General features: G+C 41.8%; 1 protein-coding gene across 1 annotated transcript in view; it reads left to right on the forward strand.

Annotated features, from left to right (window-relative positions):
* Nucleotides 1-18,378, forward strand: part of PTPRR (protein tyrosine phosphatase, receptor type R) — a 279,908-nt gene that overhangs the window by 246,116 nt on the left and 15,414 nt on the right. The window contains exons 12-13 of the mRNA XM_005680173.2: nucleotides 496-653; nucleotides 8,563-8,676. Coding sequence (XP_005680230.2) covers nucleotides 496-653; nucleotides 8,563-8,676 — 272 coding nt within the window. The remainder of the gene's footprint in view (nucleotides 1-495; nucleotides 654-8,562; nucleotides 8,677-18,378) is intronic.

The raw sequence follows: 18,378 nt of genomic DNA on the forward strand, positions 1-18,378 counted from the left end.
CCTTTCCTACACGGGTCCCTCACTGCTGTAAAAAACTGGTATTTAGGGTGAGTGTAGAATCATTAGAGTGACTGAGTATAAAATTAAGCATTCTTATACTGGTCAATATATTTACAATAACCTGTCAGGAGCATTCAAAGACCAGGAAACACACTATATCTCAATTCTTTCTTGGCCATTTATTCATCTACCATTATGTTCATGATCACAAATTACAAACATATCTAGCATATATATGTTTTCTATATTAAATATATATCATATATATATTTCTCATTTAATTGAAGCAAGACTGTCAGATTTTGACATCAGCATATTTACAGTAAATTTTTCTCAGGTTGAAAGAATATTCTTCAAAAGTTCCCTAGATTTTATTGCCACCTAGAAGTGAGGAGCAAGCAAGATGGCTGTGATAGAAGGTGTTTGGTATTGTGGTTTGGATGCCTTTTAGTTCCACAAGTAAATGAAGCGCTTGGTGGCTATTTCTATTTTCAGCAAGGAAGTCACACCCAACGTGTGAAACATTACTGGTACACCTCATGGCCCGATCACAAGACTCCAGACAGTGCCCAGCCCCTTCTGCAGCTCATGCTGGATGTGGAAGAAGACAGACTTGCCTCCGCGGGCCGAGGGCCTGTGGTGGTCCACTGCAGGTAAGGGATGGGCTGTCCTTTCTGCCTCAGTAATGGTCTATTCTTTGTAAAGTCATACAGCAAGTGGCAGTTGGGTTTGACTTCCTGGTTCTGACTTTGCTGGTAAATTGAATAGATATTGAAACTAATTAGCCTCCCCCTTGATTCTTGACCACAGTGATACTTGTCAGAAATGAAGTACCATTATTAGCATATTTTTAGCAGTCATACAGTGGAGAAAATTTCACTTATGAATCACTCAGGGAACAGGAGATCTTATTGATTCAGTCCTCGACCTTGAAATGTAGGTGGATTCATTTAGTCTCATTAGGCTCGTGTGTGCTAGGAAAGACATACGATTTTTTAATTATCAACAGCTTTTTTCTTGTTTTGAGATGCCCCTGAACTTTACTAGGATTGTATCTTGATAACATTTACTATTATTATGCCGAATTTGGTGAAAACCAGTCAACTGTTCTAAAAGTTACCTCATGAAAAACAGATAGAAATAAATTTATGAAATGTTAAATGGCAAGTGGTAATTCACCAAGAGGAAAACAAAATGCTGTTACCAGAACATGGGGTCCTGGAGGCTGGGCTGACAAGAGGCACCGATTTTAGTGGTTCCCTTGACTCGTGTCCAATTTAAAGTTCTTATCCTTTAACTTATACCTCTTCCCCTTGTTTTCCTGCTAATGTGCCCAAACCAAAGTACAAATTTTAAAGTTATTTATATAACTGGTTGTTTTTTCTCCATACTTTCTCAAAAAAATTTGCATGACTTTATTGATCCCCTTATGTCTTATAAGATAGATTTTGGTGATGTTTTTAATAAACAAATATATTACTTTAAATTATGATTTTAGCCTTCTTTTGAACCTTTGTGGTTTAATTAAGAGTAAAATTTACTGTATGTCTATTTGCCCAATGTGTCATTATCTAGTTTCTAACTTTAGGCCTTATCCTAAACTTAACTTACTTTAGAGCTAGAACTGTCCCACACCCAAAATCATAAAACAGTCAGGATATCTAAAATGAACTAACCATTTCCCCTCTAAACCCAGCTCCCCTTCTGATTGCTGTTTCTAAGAATGAGACCATCTTTTTTCCAGCCACTCAATATCAAATGTTGACAGTTATCTTTGGCCCTTTTCTCAATTCCAGCCTCAGTATCTAATCAGTCACCAGATTAGCTTTCCCTTCAAAGCTTCTCCCATAATCATCACTTCCTGCCCAACCACCCAAGTTCAGGCCCTTATGACCTCATCCATGTATTTTAGAAGAAGTCAGCTAATTGCACATACACACCCCACTTCCCCATGCTCCACCCCCACTACAGTCTATTCTGCGCACTCCTCTTGGATGATGTGCCTAAAACCCTCTTTCATCACATGGAGTCTCTGCTCAAGCTTCACACAGGCTTCCCATTGCCTAGAGCAAAATTTCTTAATCTTGGATTTGTGGATTACCTACAGGGGCCAATGAACTTGAAATGACTTGAACAGATTTGAGTACATTAAATGAATTTTCTGGGGAGTGAAAACTCATTGTTTTCAACATATTCTCAAAAAAAAAAAAAAAGAGTACCATTCTTTTAGAGGATGAACTCCAAAGTTCTTAGTTCAGTTCAGTCGCTCAGTTGTGTCTGACTCTTTGCGACCCCATGAATCGTAGCATGCCAGGCCTCCCTGTCCATCGCCAACTCCCAGAGTTCACTCAGATTCACGTCCATCGAGTCAGTGATGCCATCCAGCCATCTCATCCTCTGTTGTCCCCTTCTCCTCCTGCCCCCAATCCCTCCGAGCATCAGAGTCTTTTCCAATGGGTCAACTCTTTGCATGAGGTGGCCAAAGTACTGGAGCTTCAGCTTTAGCATCATTCCTTCCAAAGAAATCCCAAGGCTGATCTCCTTCAGAATGGACTGGTTGGATCTCCTTGCAGTCCAACGGACTCTCAAGAGTCTTCTCCAACACCACAGTTCAAAAGCATCAATTCTTCGGCGCTCAGCCTTCTTCACAGTCCAACTCTCACATCCATACATGACCGCTGGAAAAACCATAGCCTTGACTAGATGGACCTTAATCGGCAATATGATGTCTCTGCTTTTGAATATGCTATCTAGGTAGGTCATAACTTTTCTTCTAAGGAGGAAGCGTCTTTTCATTTCATGGCTACAGTCACCATCTGCAGTGATTTTGGGGCCCCCAAAAATAAAGTCTAACACTGTTTCCACTGTTTCCCCATCTGTTTCCCATGAAGTGATGGGACTGGATGCCATGATCTTCGTTTTCTGAATGTTGAGCTTTAAGCCAACTTTTTCACTCTCCTCTTTCACTTTCATCAAGAGACTCTTTATTAGTTCTTCCTCACTTTCTGCAATAAGGGTGGTATCATCTGCTATCAGAGGTTCTTGCTATTTCTCCCAGCAATCTTGATTCCAGCCTGTGCTTCTGCCAGTCCAGCGTGTCTCATGATGTACTCTGCATGTAAGTTAAATAAGCAGGGTGACAATATACAGCCTTGACGTACTCCTTTTCCTATTTGGAACCAGTCTGTTGCTCCATGTCCAGTTCTAACTGTTGCTTCCTGACCTGCATATAGGTTTCTCAAGAGGTAGGTCAGGTGGTCTGGTATTCTCATCTCTTTCAGAGTTTTCCACAGTTTATTGTAATCCACACAGTCAAAGGCTTTGGCATAGTCAATAAAGCAGAAATAGATGTTTTTTTGGAACTCTCTTGCTTTTTCCATGATCCAGTGGATGTTGGCAATTTGATCTCTGGTTCCTCCGCCTTTTCTAAAACCAGCTTGAACATCAGGGAGTTCACGGTTCACGTATTGCTGAAGCCTGGCTTGGAGAATTTTGAGCATTACTTTACTAGTATGTGAGATGAGTGCAATTGTGCGGTAGTTTGAGCATTCTTTGGCATTGCCTTTCTTTGGGATTGGAATGAAAACTGACCTTTTCCAGTCCTGTGGCCACTGCTGAGTTTTCCAAATTTGCTGGCATATTGAGTGCAGCACTTTCACAGCATCATCTTTCAGGATTTGAAAGAACTCAACTGGAATTCCATCACCTCCACTAGCTTTGTTCATAGTGATGCTTTCTAAGGCCCACTTGACTTCACATTCCAGGATGTCTGGTTCTAGATGAGTGATCACACCATTGTGATTATCTGGGTCATGAAGATCTTTTTTGTACCGTTCTTCTGTGTATTCTTGCCACCTCTTCTTAATATCTTCTGCTTCTATTAGGTCCATACCATTTCTGTCCTTTATCGAGCCCATCTTTGCATGAAATGTTCCCTTGGTATCTCTAATTTTCTTGAAGAGATCTCTAGTCTTTCCCATTCTGTTGCTTTCCTCTATTTCTTTGCATTGATCGCTGAGGAAGGCTTTCTTATCTCTTCTTGCTCTTCTTTGGAATTCTGCATTCAGATGCTTATATCTTTCCTTTTCTCCTTTGCTTTTTGCCTCTCTTCTTTTCACAGCTATTTGTAAGGCCTCCCCAGACAGCCATTTTGCTTGTTTGCATTTCTTTTCCATGGGGATGGTCTTGATCCCTGTCTCCTGTACAATGTCACAAACTCCATTCCATAGTTCATCAGGCACTCCATCTATCAGATCTAGGCCCTTAAATCGATTTCTCACTTCCACTGTATAGTCATAAGGGATTTGATTTAGGTCATACCTGAATGGTCTAGCGGTTTTCCTTACTTTCTTCAATTTGAGTCTGAATTTGGTAATAAGGAGTTCATGATCTGAGCCACAGTCAGCTCTTGGTCTTGTTTTTGTTGACTGTATAGAGCTTTTCCATCTTTGGCTGCAAAGAATATGATCAATCTGATTTCAGTGTTGACCATCTGGTGATGTCCATGTGTAGAGTCTTCTCTTGTGTTGTTGGAAGAGGGTGTTTGCTATGACCAGTGCATTTTCTTGGCAAAACTCTATTAGTCTTTGCCCTGCTTCATTCTGCATTCCAAGGCCAAATTTGCCTGTTACTCCAGGTGTTTCTTGACTTCCTACTTTTGCATTCTAGTCCCCTATAATGAAAAGCACATCTTTTTTGGGTGTTAGTTCTAAAAGGTCTTGTAGGTCTTCATAGAACCATTCAACTTCAGCTTCTTCAGCGTTACTGGTTGGCGCATAGACTTGGATTACTGTGATACTGAATGGTTTGCCTTGGAAATGAACAGAGATCATTCTGTCGTTTTTGAGATTGCATCCAAGCACTGAATTTCGGACTCTTCCGTTGACCATGATGGCTACTCCATTTCTTCTGAGGGATTCCTGCCTGCAGTAGTAGATATAATGGTCATCTGAGTTAAATTCACCCATTCCAGTCCATTTTTAGGAGAAAGCAATGGCACCCCACTCCAGTACTCTTGCCTGGAAAATCCACTGGACAGAGGAGCCTGGTGGTCTGCAGTCCATGGGGTCGCTAAGAGTTGGACATGACTGAGCGACTTCACTTTCACTTTTCACTTTCATGCATTGGAGAAGGAAATGGCAACCCACTTCTGTGTTCTTGCCTGGAGAACCCCAGGGACAGCGAAGCCTGGTGGTCTGCCGTCTATGGGGTCGCACAGAGTCGGACACAACTGAAGTGACTTAGCAGCAGTCCATTTTAGTTCACTGATTCCTAGAATTTCAGTGTTCACTCTTGCCATCTCTTGTTTGACCACTTCCAATTTGCCTTGATTCATGGACCTGACATTCCAGGTTCCCATGCAATATTGCTCTTTACAGCATCGGACCTTGCTTCTATCACCAGTCACATCCACAGCTGGGTATTGTTTTTGCTTTGGCTCCATCCCTTCATTCTTTCTGGAGTTATTTCTCCACTGATCTCCAGTAGCGTGTTGGGCACCTACTGACCTGGGGAGTTCCTCTTTCAGTATCCTATCATTTTGCCTTTTCATACTGTTCATGGGGTTCTCAAGGCAAGAATAGTGAAGTGGTTTGCCATTCCCTTCTCCAGTGGACCACATTCTGTCAGACCCCTCCACCATGACCCGCCCATCTTGGGTTGCCCCACGGGCATGGCTTAGTTTCATTGAGTTAGACAAGGCTGTGGTCCTGGTGTGATTAGATTGACTAGTTTTCTGTGAGTATGGTTTCAGTGTGTCTGCCCTCTGATGCCCTCTTGCAACACCTACCATCTTACTTGGGTTTCTCTTACCTTGGATATGGTGTATCTCTTCATGGCTGCTCCAGCAAAGTGTAGCCGCTGTTCCTTAGCTTGGACGAGGGGTATCTCCTCACCACCGCCCTTCCTGACCTTCAACGTGGGAAAGCTCCTCTAGGCCCTCCTGCGCCCGCGCAACCACTGCTCCTTGGACAAGTTCTTAGCTTTCTATAATCCTTTATAGACCCCACTGTACCTTCCCAGCCTTCTTTCCCACTATTCCTCTGCTGTAACTTTCTCTTTCTAGCCAAACTAGTCTACTCATTGTCACACATCTTATTTTCTGTTCTGCTGCAAATTTTTCCCTATATCAGTCTCACCTATGGAACATTCTCTCACATTGATGATAACCAAAATGCGTGCCATTCACAAGGTACAATTCAAGTACTCTCTCTTTATTGATACAAACTCTCTAGACACTTACGCTAAAAAGGACGCGTTCCTCCTCTGATTTCCTCTGTACTCATATTCAGCAGGAAACAAGTGCCAAGTCCGAGAAATAAGTGCTATTTGAGTGCTGCTGTTGTTGTTGTTCCGTCGCTAAGTTGAGTCCAACTCTTGGTGACGCCATGGACTGTCACCCACCAGGCTCCTCTGTAAAGAGAGTTCCCAGGCAAGAACACTGGTGTGGGTTGCCATTTCCTTCTCCAGGCCATCTCCCCAACCCAGGAATCAAACCCACATCTCCTGCATTGGCAGGATTCTTTATCACTGAGTCATCAGGGAAGCCCATATTTGAGAGCTGAAAGGGGAGCTATACTCAAACTATGAGATTTGAACAAAGTCTCTAAAAGTTGGAATACGCTGAACAGGATCTTGAAAGAAGGACCAATGTTTGTGATTTTAAAAGGTGGTAGGGTGGGCATTTCTGACTGGAGAAGTATCATTAACTCAAAAAGGAAGATTCAAAAAGAAAAAGTTGTTTTGCAAAGATTCAAATGAAAACAATGGCACAAAGGGTACAAAGTCAACAACAGAAAGACAAAAAGCTTGAAAGTTCATCCAATCATATTACGTAAGGCATGAATACCATGGAAGCATGCTTAGACACCATACTGTGACCATCTGCAGTTTTTGCTGGTGCTCATGTATGTTCAGTCACGTCCAACTCACTGTGACCCTTTGGGGTATAGCCCACCAGACTCCACTGTCCATGGTATTTTCCAGGCAAGAATACTGGAGTGGATTGCCCTTTCCTGCTCCAGAGGGTCTTCCTGACCCAGGGGTCGAAACTGTGTCTCCTGCATCTCCTGCATTGGCAGGCGGACTCTTTACCACCAAGCCACCTGGGAAGCCCGTACAGTTTTTGAGTATTGAGTAATGTGATCAGGTTCCTGTTTCAGAAAGATGAACCTAGCAACTGTGTATATCATGAATTAGCCCAGGAAGAGTCTTGAGACTCGGAAACCAAGATGAGATCATCGTTAATCATGAAGTAAGATTTCAAAAACGTGAGCGCAGTTTATAGAAAGAAAAGCATGGTTCCCGAAAGCTCAGTGGAGGTGGAAAACATAAGAATTGGTAACAGACTGGATGTGGGAAGTGAGAGAGGGGGAGATGTTGAAGATGGCTCCAAGATTTCTAGGCTGGAAAATTTGTGGTTGCTTGGTAATGCCATTGAGGAAAAAGATAATTAATTCTGTTTTAGATACATTGAATTTAGAGACACTGAACTGCAGCAAGTGTAAAATAGCAACAGCAGAAGTGCCAGCTAGGAGGTGGAATGCTAATCTAGAGTTTAGGAGAAACTTGGGGAACTTAAGTGTAGATTTGGAAGAAATTTACATAAAGATGGTTAAAATTGCTGAAAGAGAGAAAGAGACAGACAGAGAAAGTTTGTAAAGTTGATAACTTGCCATCTAAAGAGATTCACGAGTAAACCTTCCATGACAGGTAATATTTCTGTTCAGCTATTACCGTGATTAAAAAAAAAAAAAAAAGACTTGGAAATATGTGCCTTTAACCACATCCTCTCTCCTAACCTGAACTGAATCTTCAGCTGTTCACTAACATCTTTCACATCAGTATGTGTATGTGCTAGTCGCTCAGTCTTTTCCAACTCTTTGCGACCCCATGGACTATAGCTCACCAGCCTCCCCTGTGGAATTCGCCAGGCAAGAATACTGGTGTGGGTTGCCATTCTCTTCTCCAGGGGATCTTCCTGACCCAGGGATTGAACCCGGGTCTCCTGCATTGCAGGCGGATTCTTTACCACCTGAGGCACCAGGGAAGCCCCAGCCACATTATTATATCCAGGACCAAAGCCTCTACTCTCTTCCTCAAATCAGACCTCATTCCAGAACTCCCACTGCATCTCAATGACACTGCCATTCTTCCAGTCCTCCGGGCGAGTCACCTTTGACTTTTTGCTTTTCTCATTGTTCAGCTCCACTCCTCCATGCTCACTTTTGTCATGTATGTAGGTCTTTCCCCTCCTTGCTACTGCCCATACCTTACTAAATTTCAGGCCCTAGTTCTTCTTTGTAGAACAGCTGGTACCTTTTTCACTATTCTTTCCACCCACCACCTCCCTCGATCCCATTCATCCTCCTTCTTAGACCTAAAAGGAAGAATGCTTTTGCAGCATTTAGTAGAGGGCCAGGTTTGTACACTCAGTACACGAGAGCTGCTGCTATTATCATAATTATTATTATTGATCCTAGTGGTTGTTTTCAATGTTAAAGGAATATATTTTATCTCTTCTATTTTCCCTGCACCTTTTAATTCGCTGTCTGTTCTTTTCAGTGCAGGGATAGGCAGGACGGGGTGTTTTATCGCTACATCCATTGGCTGTCGACAGTTGAGAGAAGAAGGAGTTGTGGACGCGCTGAGCATCGTCTGCCAGCTTCGTGTGGACAGGTGAGTGTTGGCGGGATGTAACAAGAGACACTTCAGAGCAGCAGCAGCATCACAACCTGATTTAATCACACTCCTAACTCTGTAAAGATTTGTGTAAAATGCTTAAGAATGTACATTATATTAAAAAGTCATCAAAGAAAGTGTTATTTGCACCACTGACCCTCAGGAACCCAAAATCAAGAGCTTGTGCTTAACCCTCCTTGTCCTTATGCAGGTTGTTTATAGTGGTAGCTCTTAGACTTCCACCTCTGTTCCTTCACAGGGACTTTGCATTTTCATTTGAATTCACTGAGTCCTTCACTTTAGGATCTTGCTCCTTTAGAATGAGGCGTATGCCATACTACCAAGAGTCATCTTTTTTCTCCACTCACCCTTTTTTAATTGTGAAAAATGCACATGACAAAATTAACCATCTTAACCATTTTTAATAGTACAGTTCAGAGTGTTAAGTATATTCGCATTGTTGTGCAACAAATCTCTAAACTCTTTTCATCTTGCAAAGCTCTGTACCCAGTTTCTTGGCAACCACCATTCACCTTCTGACTCTTTGAATTTGACTACTCATGAGGGGCCTCATATAAGTGGAATCATGCGGTATTTGTGTGTTTGTTACTGGCTTATTTCGCTTAGCATGGTATCTCCAAGATTCATCCATATTGTAGCATGTGTCATAATCTCCTTCCTTTTTAAGGCTGAATAATATTCCATTGTATGTATATACCATAATTTCTTTATCCAGCTATCTGTTCATGGGCTCTTAAGTTGCTGCCACCTTTTGGCTGCTGTGAATAATGCTGCAAGTATACAAATAGCTATTTGAGATTCTTTAGGGTACATACTCAGAAGTGAGAGGCTAGAGCATATGGTAATATTTTTAATTTTTCAAGGAATGCCACACTGGTTTCCACAGACGCTGTACCATTTACATTCCCATCAACAGTATACAGGGATTCCAACTTGTTTGTTGTTTCGCAGTAGTAGTCATCCTAATGGGTGTGTGGTGAGAGAGTCATTTTCAGGTACAGATGGTTTGATAACCTTTGTGATGGTCTCTGTTTATGCACTGAAAACAGAACAAACAAGCGATTTCTTTTCTTGCTCGCTCCAAAACTAAACCTGGGAAAGTGAACAGCTGAGTGAATGGCGGGCGAGTGACAGAGAAAGTGGGCAGATGCTCACTCACAACAGGCACGGAGGAAGGTGCTTGCAAGCACGTGAGCAGAGGACCTGCCTGCTCTGGAGTCCACTGTGCTGTTGTGGGAGAAGAGCTGTCTCGAGAGCTCGGCTGTGGGTTCTCTTCATTCATACGGCAAGTGCGTATCAACCACCTTCTAACTGCAAGGCCTTGTTCTGGATGCTGCAAGTACTGAAACAACGTGAGTGAGGCTCTGCTCTCCTAGAGTTTACACGCTAACAGTGAGAGAGAAGAGATAATAAACAGCAAGGAAATAAACGGGATAATTTCAGACAGATAAATGCTGTGAGGTAATAAACACGAGAGTCACAGAAGCTGAGCCTCCTAGAATTTAGCCCTATGACCTAGAGTTTCCTAAAAGTGAGACCACAAAAGTCACATTTTAAGAGTCACACAATAAATATTTATTGAGCTGCTACTGTGTACTAGGTCCTGCAATTTCAATACAGACAAAAGAATTATCCTGAAATTCAATGAGAAAATAGATATAAACGCACATAGGAAGCCTTCCAATAAATGTTCACTTTGTTACTGTCATCTCCATTATTACTAAAATCGTCAATAAAGCCTCTCTGAAAATGCACTGGTCATAACAAACACCCTCTTCCAACAACACAAGAGAAGACTCTACACATGGACATCACCAGATGGTCAACACTGAAATCAGATTGATCATATTCTTTGCAGCTAAAGATGGAAAAGCTCTATACAGTCAACAAAAACAAGACCAAGAGCTGACTGTGGCTCAGATCATGAACTCCTTATTACCAAATTCAGACTCAAATTGAAGAAAGTAAGGAAAACCGCTAGACCATTCAGGTATGACCTAAATCAAATCCCTTATGACTATACAGTGGAAGTGAGAAATCGATTTAAGGGCCTAGATCTGATAGATGGAGTGCCTGATGAACTATGGAATGGAGTTTGTGACATTGTACAGGAGACAGGGATCAAGACCATCCCCATGGAAAAGAAATGCAAAAAAGCAAAATGGTTGTCTGGGGAAGCCTTACAAATAGCTGTGAAAAGAAGAGAGGCAAAAAGCAAAGGAGGAAAGGAAAGATATAAGCATCTGAATGCAGAATTCCAAAGAAGAGCAAGAAGAGATAAGAAAGCCTTCCTCAGCGATCAATGCAAAGAAATAGAGGAAAGCAACAGAATGGGAAAGACTGGAGATCTCTTCAAGAAAATTAGAGATACCAAGGGAACATTTCATGCAAAGATGGGCTCGATAAAGGACAGAAATGGTATGGACCTAACAGAAGCAGAAGATATTAAGAAGAGGTGGCAAGAATACACGGAAGAACTGTACAAAAAAGATCTTCACGACCCAGATAATCATGATGATGTGACCACTAATCTAGAGCCAGACATCCTGGAATGTGAAGTCAAGTGGGCCTTAGAAAGCATCACTACGAACAAAGCTAGTGGAGGTGATGGAATTCCAGTTGAGCTGTTTCAAATCCTGAAAGATGATGCTGTGAAAGTGCTGCACTCAATATGCCAGCAAATCTGGAAAACTCAGCAGTGGCCACAGGACTGGAAAAGGTGAGTTTTCATTCCAATCCCAAAGAAAGCAATGCCAAAGAATGCACAAACTACTGCACAATTGCACTCATCTCACATGCTAGTAAAGTAATGCTCAAAATTCTCCAAGCCAGGTTTCAGCAATATGTGAACCTTGAACTCCCTGATGTTCAAGCTGGTTTTAGAAAAGGCGGAGGAACCAGAGATCAAATTGCCAACATCCGCTGGATCATCAAAAAAGCAAGAGAGTTCCAGAAAAACATCTATTTCTGCTTTATTGACTATGCCAAAGCCTTTGACTATGTGGATCACAATAAACTGTGGAAAATTCTGAAAGAGATGGGAATACCAGACCACCTAATCTGCCTCTTGAGAACTCTGTATGCAGGTCAGGAAGCAACAGTTAGAGCTGGACATGGAACAACAAACTGGTTCCAAATAGAAAAAGGAGTACGTCAAGGCTGTATATTGTCACCCTGCTTATTTAACTTATATGCAGAGTACATCATGAGAAACGCTGGACTGGAAGAAACACAAGCTGGAATCAAGATTGCCAGGAGAAATATCAATAACCTCAGATATGCAGATGACACCTCCCTTATGGCAGAAAGTGAAGAGGAGCTAAAAAGCCTTTTGTTGAAAGTGAAAGAAGAGACCAAATAAGTTGGCTTAAAGCTCAACATTCAGAAAACGAAGATCATGGCATCCGGTCCCATCACTTCATGGGAAATAGATGGGGAAACAGTGGAAACAGTGTTAGACTTTATTTTGGGGGGCTCCAAAATCACTGCAGATGGTAACTGCAGCCATGAAATTAAAAGACACTTACTCCTTGGAAGAAAAGTTATGACCAACATAAACAGTATATTCAAAAGCAGAGACATTACTTTGCCGACTAAGGTCCGTCTAGTCAAGGCTATGGTTTTTCCAGTAGTCATGTATGGATGTGAGAGTTGGACTGTGAAGAAGGCTGAGCACCAAAGAACTGATGCTTCTGAACTGTGGTATTGGAGAAGACTCTTGAGAGTCCCTTGAACTGCAAGGAGATCCAACCAGTCAATTCTGAAGATCAACCCTCGGATTTCTTTGGAAGGAATGATGCTAAAGCTGTAGCTCCAGTACTTTGGCCACGTCATGAGAAGAGTTGGGAGGGATTGGGGGCAGGAGGAGAAGGGGACGACCGAGGATGAGATGGCTGGATGGCATCCCGGACTCGATGGACGTGAGTCTGAGTGAACTCCGGGAGATGGTGATGGACAGGGAGTCCTGGCGTGCTGCGATTCATGGGGTCGCAAAGAGTCGGACACAACTGAGTGATTGAACTGAACTGAACTGAACTGATCTCTAGAAATTAAACACTCAAATTCCCTTTTGGGATGAGGTTTTCCCTCCTCATTGCTGTCCTTCTTTCTTTCCTTTTAAATAATCGTTTCTCCATCTTTGTAAGTGTATCTTCCCTCTATTTTTCTCTTAAGTCTGACTGGCTTGTTAGAGGCTGTTACCCATGGTGATTACAATTACGGACTCTGTAAACAGACTGCCTGGTTTTGCATCCTGGCTCCCACCATTGCCTGGTTGTGTGCCCTTGGGCAAGTTACAGGACCTCTCCTTGCCTTGATTTTCTCGTCTGGAAAATGGAAGTAATAATAATATCTAATTCTTATGTTTTTATAAGGATTAAAAGGCAATTTGTAAAGTGGCTGGCACATAAGCATGTAACCAAGGTTAGCCACAGTTATTATCAATAGATACAGCAAGAACCTGGGAATGCATCTGTAAAATGGAAATAATAATATATAGCTCACAGGGTTACGGTAAGAGTAAGATGAGATTACACCTGTGACGTACTGATGTTTCTTTTTTGAATTCTTACTGAATTTGTTATTGTTTCTGTTATTTACGTTCTGGTTTTTTGGCTGTGAGGCATGTGGGATCTTAACTCCCTGACCAGGGACTGAACCCACATACTCTGCATTGGAAGTCTTAACCAGTAGACCACCAGGGAAGTCCCCTAATCAGGTTTCTTACCCTCTCTCTACCCTCTTCCCCACTTCTGCCTTTCCATGTATGCTAAGTTGCTTCAGTCGTGTCTTTCAGTCAAAGAGTCAGGACTCTTTGTGACCTCATGGACTGTAGCCCGCCAGGCTCCTCTGTTCGTGGGGTTCAGACAAGAATACTGGATTGAGTTGCCATACCCTCCTCCAGGAGATCTTTCCAACGGAGAGATAGAACCCGAGTCTCTCCTGTCTCCTGCATTATAAGGCAGGTCTTTACCACTAGCGCCACCTGGGCAGCCTCACATGTAACAGCTTCCAAAAGTGTTTTTGTGCGTGAGATCAGCTCCAATTCTCTGTCCCCTCCTCTTATATTTACTGTCTCAGTTTCCTGAAAGCGCCTTGGTTCTATCCACTACTATGCATCCCAACTGGAATAGGATTCATTTGCTTCACTTCAGACTCTGGGACCTACCTTCACCAAGAAGAGAGAACCTACATTAGAGAGTGCGGGCAGCACCCACTCAGCCTGGAGCTGCTCCTGGAGTGACTTTAATCTCTTCTGCTTTGTGCTTCTGTAAACAAGGCTCCTTCATGGGATCCACAGATCCCTAGGGACTCCAGTTCACATCCGTGCCCTTGATCTGACTCTATTTGAAACACCTTGAATAAAGGGGGCTTGGTTTGTTCATTGTTTAGGCTCTTGTGCCTCTTAGATCTTGTCTATTCACCCACCCCTATATCCCTCCTCCCCTACCTGCTTCTGTAGCCTGACATCCACCTTGGTTTCTACTTCCCAGTCACTTGACTCTGTCAAGTCTACCAAATTGTCCTCTAACTTTGAAGAAAATCACAAATACATTTTTTAAACCATATCACAAGGCCTCCTCTCATCGACTCCTTCCTTCCTAAAGCAAATAGGCAGAAAATTTAGCCTTGGCCTCCCATAAATACCAAGGTCTTCCCACAAGGCTTGTCATTTTGTTCCAGGTAGGAGTTTCAAAACATTCCACTTCTCTGCTGATCTAAACTATATAGGTTCCCTACCCCCTGGATTTGAAATACTGCCAATACATGTCTCGAAATCATACTAACTGATTTATTCATCAAGATCCCTCCTACATAAATCCTAAGCAGCTGCTTCTGTTGTTTATGAAGCAGATCATCTCCTTGAAATTTTCCTTGGAAAGTCTTTTCTTTGCCTTCCTTCCTTCGTAGGATTAACATTAGTTGGTTCAGTCGTTCAGTCATGTCCAACTCTTTGCGACCCCATGAACATCAGGATTCCCTGTCCATCACCAACTCCCAGAGCTTGCTCAAACTCATGTCCATTGAGTCGGCAATGCCATCCAACCATCTCATCCTCTGTCGTTCCCTTTGCTTCCTGCATTCCATCTTTCCTAGCATCAGGGTCTTTTCCAATGAGTCAATTCTTCACATCAGGTGGCCATAGTATTTGAGTTTGAGCTTCAGCATCAGTCTTTCCAATGAATATTCAGGACTGGTTTCCTTTAGGATTGACTGGTTGGATCTCCTTGTAGTCCAAGGGACTCTCAAGAGTCTTCTCCAAAACCACAGTACAAAAGCATCAATTCTTTGTCACTCAGCTTTGTTTATAGTCCAACTCTCACATCCATACATGACTACTGGGAAAACCATAACTTTGACTAGATGGACCCTTGTTGGAAAAGTAATGTCTCTGCTTTTTAATATGCTATCTAGGTTTTTCAAAGCTTTTCTTCCAAGGAGTAAACATCTTTTAATTTCATGGCTGCAGTCACCATCTGCGTTGATTTTGGAGCCCAAGAAAATGAAGTCTGTCACTGTTTCCATTGTTTTCCCATCTATTTGCCATGAAGTGATGGGACTAGTGTCATGATCTTACTTTTTTTAATGTTGAGTTTTAAGCCAATTTTTTCACTCTCCTCTTTCACTTTCATCAAGAGGCTCTTTAGTTCCTCTTCACTTTCTGCCATAAGGGTGGTATCATCTCCATATCTGAAGTTATTGATATTTCTCCCAGCAATCTTGATTCCAGCTTGTGCTTCATCCAGCCCAGCATTTCCCATTATGTAGTCTACATATAAGTTAAATAAGCAGGGTGACAATATGCAGCTTTGACAATATACCTCCTTTCCCAATTTGGAACCAGTCTGTTGTTCCATGTTTGGTTCTAACTGTTACTTCTTGACCTACATACAGATTTCTCAACAGGTAGATAAGGTAGTCTGCTATTCCTGTCTCTTGAATTTTCCCCAGTTTGTTTGATCTGCAGAAGTAGATGATTTTCTGGAATTTTCTTGCTTTTTCTATGATTCAGTGGATGTTGGCAATTTGATCTCTGGTTCCTCTGTCTTTTCTAAATCCAGCTTGAACATCTGGAAGTTCACAGTTCATGTACTATTGAAGCCTGGCTTAGAAAATTTTGAGCATTACTTTGCTAGCATGTGAGATGAGTGCAATTGTGTGGTAGTTTGAACATTCTTTGGATTAATATAGATTTTCTTGTTTTTTCCTTCTCTTGTGAACTTCCTTTGTTCAGTCGCTCAGCCATGTCCGACTCTTTGCAACCCCATGGACTGCAGCACACCAGGCTTCCCTGTCCTTCACCGTCTCCTGGAACTTGCTCAAACTCATGTCAGTTGAGTCAGTGATGCCATCCAACCATCTCATCCTCTGTCGTTCACTTCTCCTACTGCCTTCAATCTTTTCCTGATATCAAGGTCTTTTCAAATGAGTCAGTTCTTCATATCAGGTAGCCAAAGTATTGGAGCTTCAGTCTCAGCATCAGTCCTTCCAATAAATATTCAGGACTGGTCTCATTTAGGATGGACTGGTTGGATGTCCTTACAGTTCAAAGGACTCTCAAGAGTCTCCTCCAACAGCACAGTTCAAAAACATCAGTTCTTCAGTGCTCAGCCTTCTTTATGGTCCAACTGTCACATCCATACATGACTACTGGAAAAAACCATAGCTTTGACTAGATGGACCTTTGTTGGCAAATTAGTGTCTCTGTTTTTTTAATATGCTGTCTATGCTTGTCATAGCTTTTTTTCCAAGGAGCAAGAATCTTTTAATATCATGGCTGCAGTCATCTGCAGTAATTTTGGAGCCCAAGAAAATGAAGTCTGTCACTGTTTCCATTTTTTTCCCATCTATTTACCATGAAGTGATGGGACCAGATGTCATGATCTTACTTTTTTGAATGTTGAGTTTTAAGCCAGCTTTTTCACTCTCCTTTCACTTTCATCAGGACTTCCCTGGTGGCTCAGACAGTAAACTGTCTGCCTACAATGCAGGAGACCAGAGTTCAGTCCCTGAGTCGGGAGGATCCCCTGGAGAAGGAAATGGCACCCCACTCCAGTATTTTTGCCTGGAAAATCCCATGGACAGAGGATTCTGGTAGGCTACAGTCCAAGGGGTCGCAAAGAGTCAGACATGACTGAGTGACTTCACTTTCACTTTCATCAAGAGGCTCTTTAGTTCCTCTTCACTTTCTGCCATAAGGGTGGTGTCATCTGCATATCTAAGGTTATTGATATTTCTCCCAGCAATCTTGATTCCAGCTTGTGCTTCATCCAGCCCAGCATTTCACATGATGTATCTGCATATAAGTTAAATAAGCAGGGTGACAATACTCCCTTGACATACTCCTTTCCCAATTTGGAACCAGTCTGTTGTTCCATGTCCAGTTCTAACTATTGCTTCTTAACCTGCATACAGGTTTCTCAGGAGGCAGGTAAGGTAGTCAGATATTCCTATCTCTTGAAGAATTTTTTACAGTTTGTTGTGATCCACACAATCAAAGGCTTTACTTAAGTCAATGAAGCAGAAGTGGATGTTTTCTGGAATTCTTTTGCTTTTTCTATGTTCAAATGGGTGTTGGCAATTTGATCTCTGGTTCTCTGCATTTTCTAAATCCAGCTTGAACATCTGGAAGTTCTCGGATTCACATACTGTTGAAGCCTAGCTTGGAGAATTTTGAGCATTACTTTGCTAGCATGTGAAATGAATACAATTTGCACTTTCTTACTTGTTATAAAAAGCAAAACAGAAAACCTCACTCCTTTCTTTGACCCCATCCAACTTCTTCCAATACTTCTTGTGTCTTGCTTCATTATTTCATCCATTTATTGTCATATTTCATTTTCAAAATTCCCGATTTATAGGTGACTGCTGCTGTTGACCATGTTTTAACTTATGTCAGTAAATGGAAAACTGGCTTTAGAAAATCTGAATGTCTGCCCTTCTGCTTTTGCAGCTTATTGTTCTTCATCAGTTCTTCAAACCTGTCTGCAATCCTGGTCTCTGTGGTCATCCTTACCTTCAGTTTGGGGTGTGTCTTCAGACATTCCCAAATGTGCTATTAATTACAGAGATTTATTTAAGCATGACCATTCCACCATAGTCATCAAAGCACATCTCATTTAACTCCAAAAATGAACACAAGAGTCAGAAAACAGATATTCTTTAGCCTCATTTTTAAAAAATAAGTCTGATAAAATTTAGCTAAGAAAATTGGCAAAGTAGACCTCTTTGGCATCTGGGACTTCTGATTTCTAACTCAAGGTATGACTCTTGATTAAAAGTAAATAAGTTTTTGGAATAGGTTTATCGCAAAATTGCTAGACAAAAACATAGCTCTTTGAAAATTCTTTGTCAATGAAAAATGCAGTGACACCACAATTTTTAAAACAATGGTTAACATGAAGGACAGCTGTTTCATGAGTAGAGTGATATTGTCAGCAGTTGTCTTAAGAATATAATTTCAGGAACATAGCGATGTTGCCTTGTTCCAAAATATCTATCTATAGAGGGTGCCTAAAATATCTCTGTGTGGCAAATGTCTAAAACACTACTATTAGAGAGCCAATCTTTTTGTTTAAAGAGCTATTCTTTTAAAGTTTCTTGAGCCTAGAGTTGAGAGGTGAGAAGTGTGTATGTGTTAGTCACTCAGTCATGTTCCACTCTCTGAGACCCCATGGA

This window comes from Capra hircus, chromosome 5 (assembly GCF_001704415.2).
Source record: "Capra hircus breed San Clemente chromosome 5, ASM170441v1, whole genome shotgun sequence".
NCBI classification, from domain to species: Eukaryota; Metazoa; Chordata; class Mammalia; order Artiodactyla; family Bovidae; genus Capra; species Capra hircus.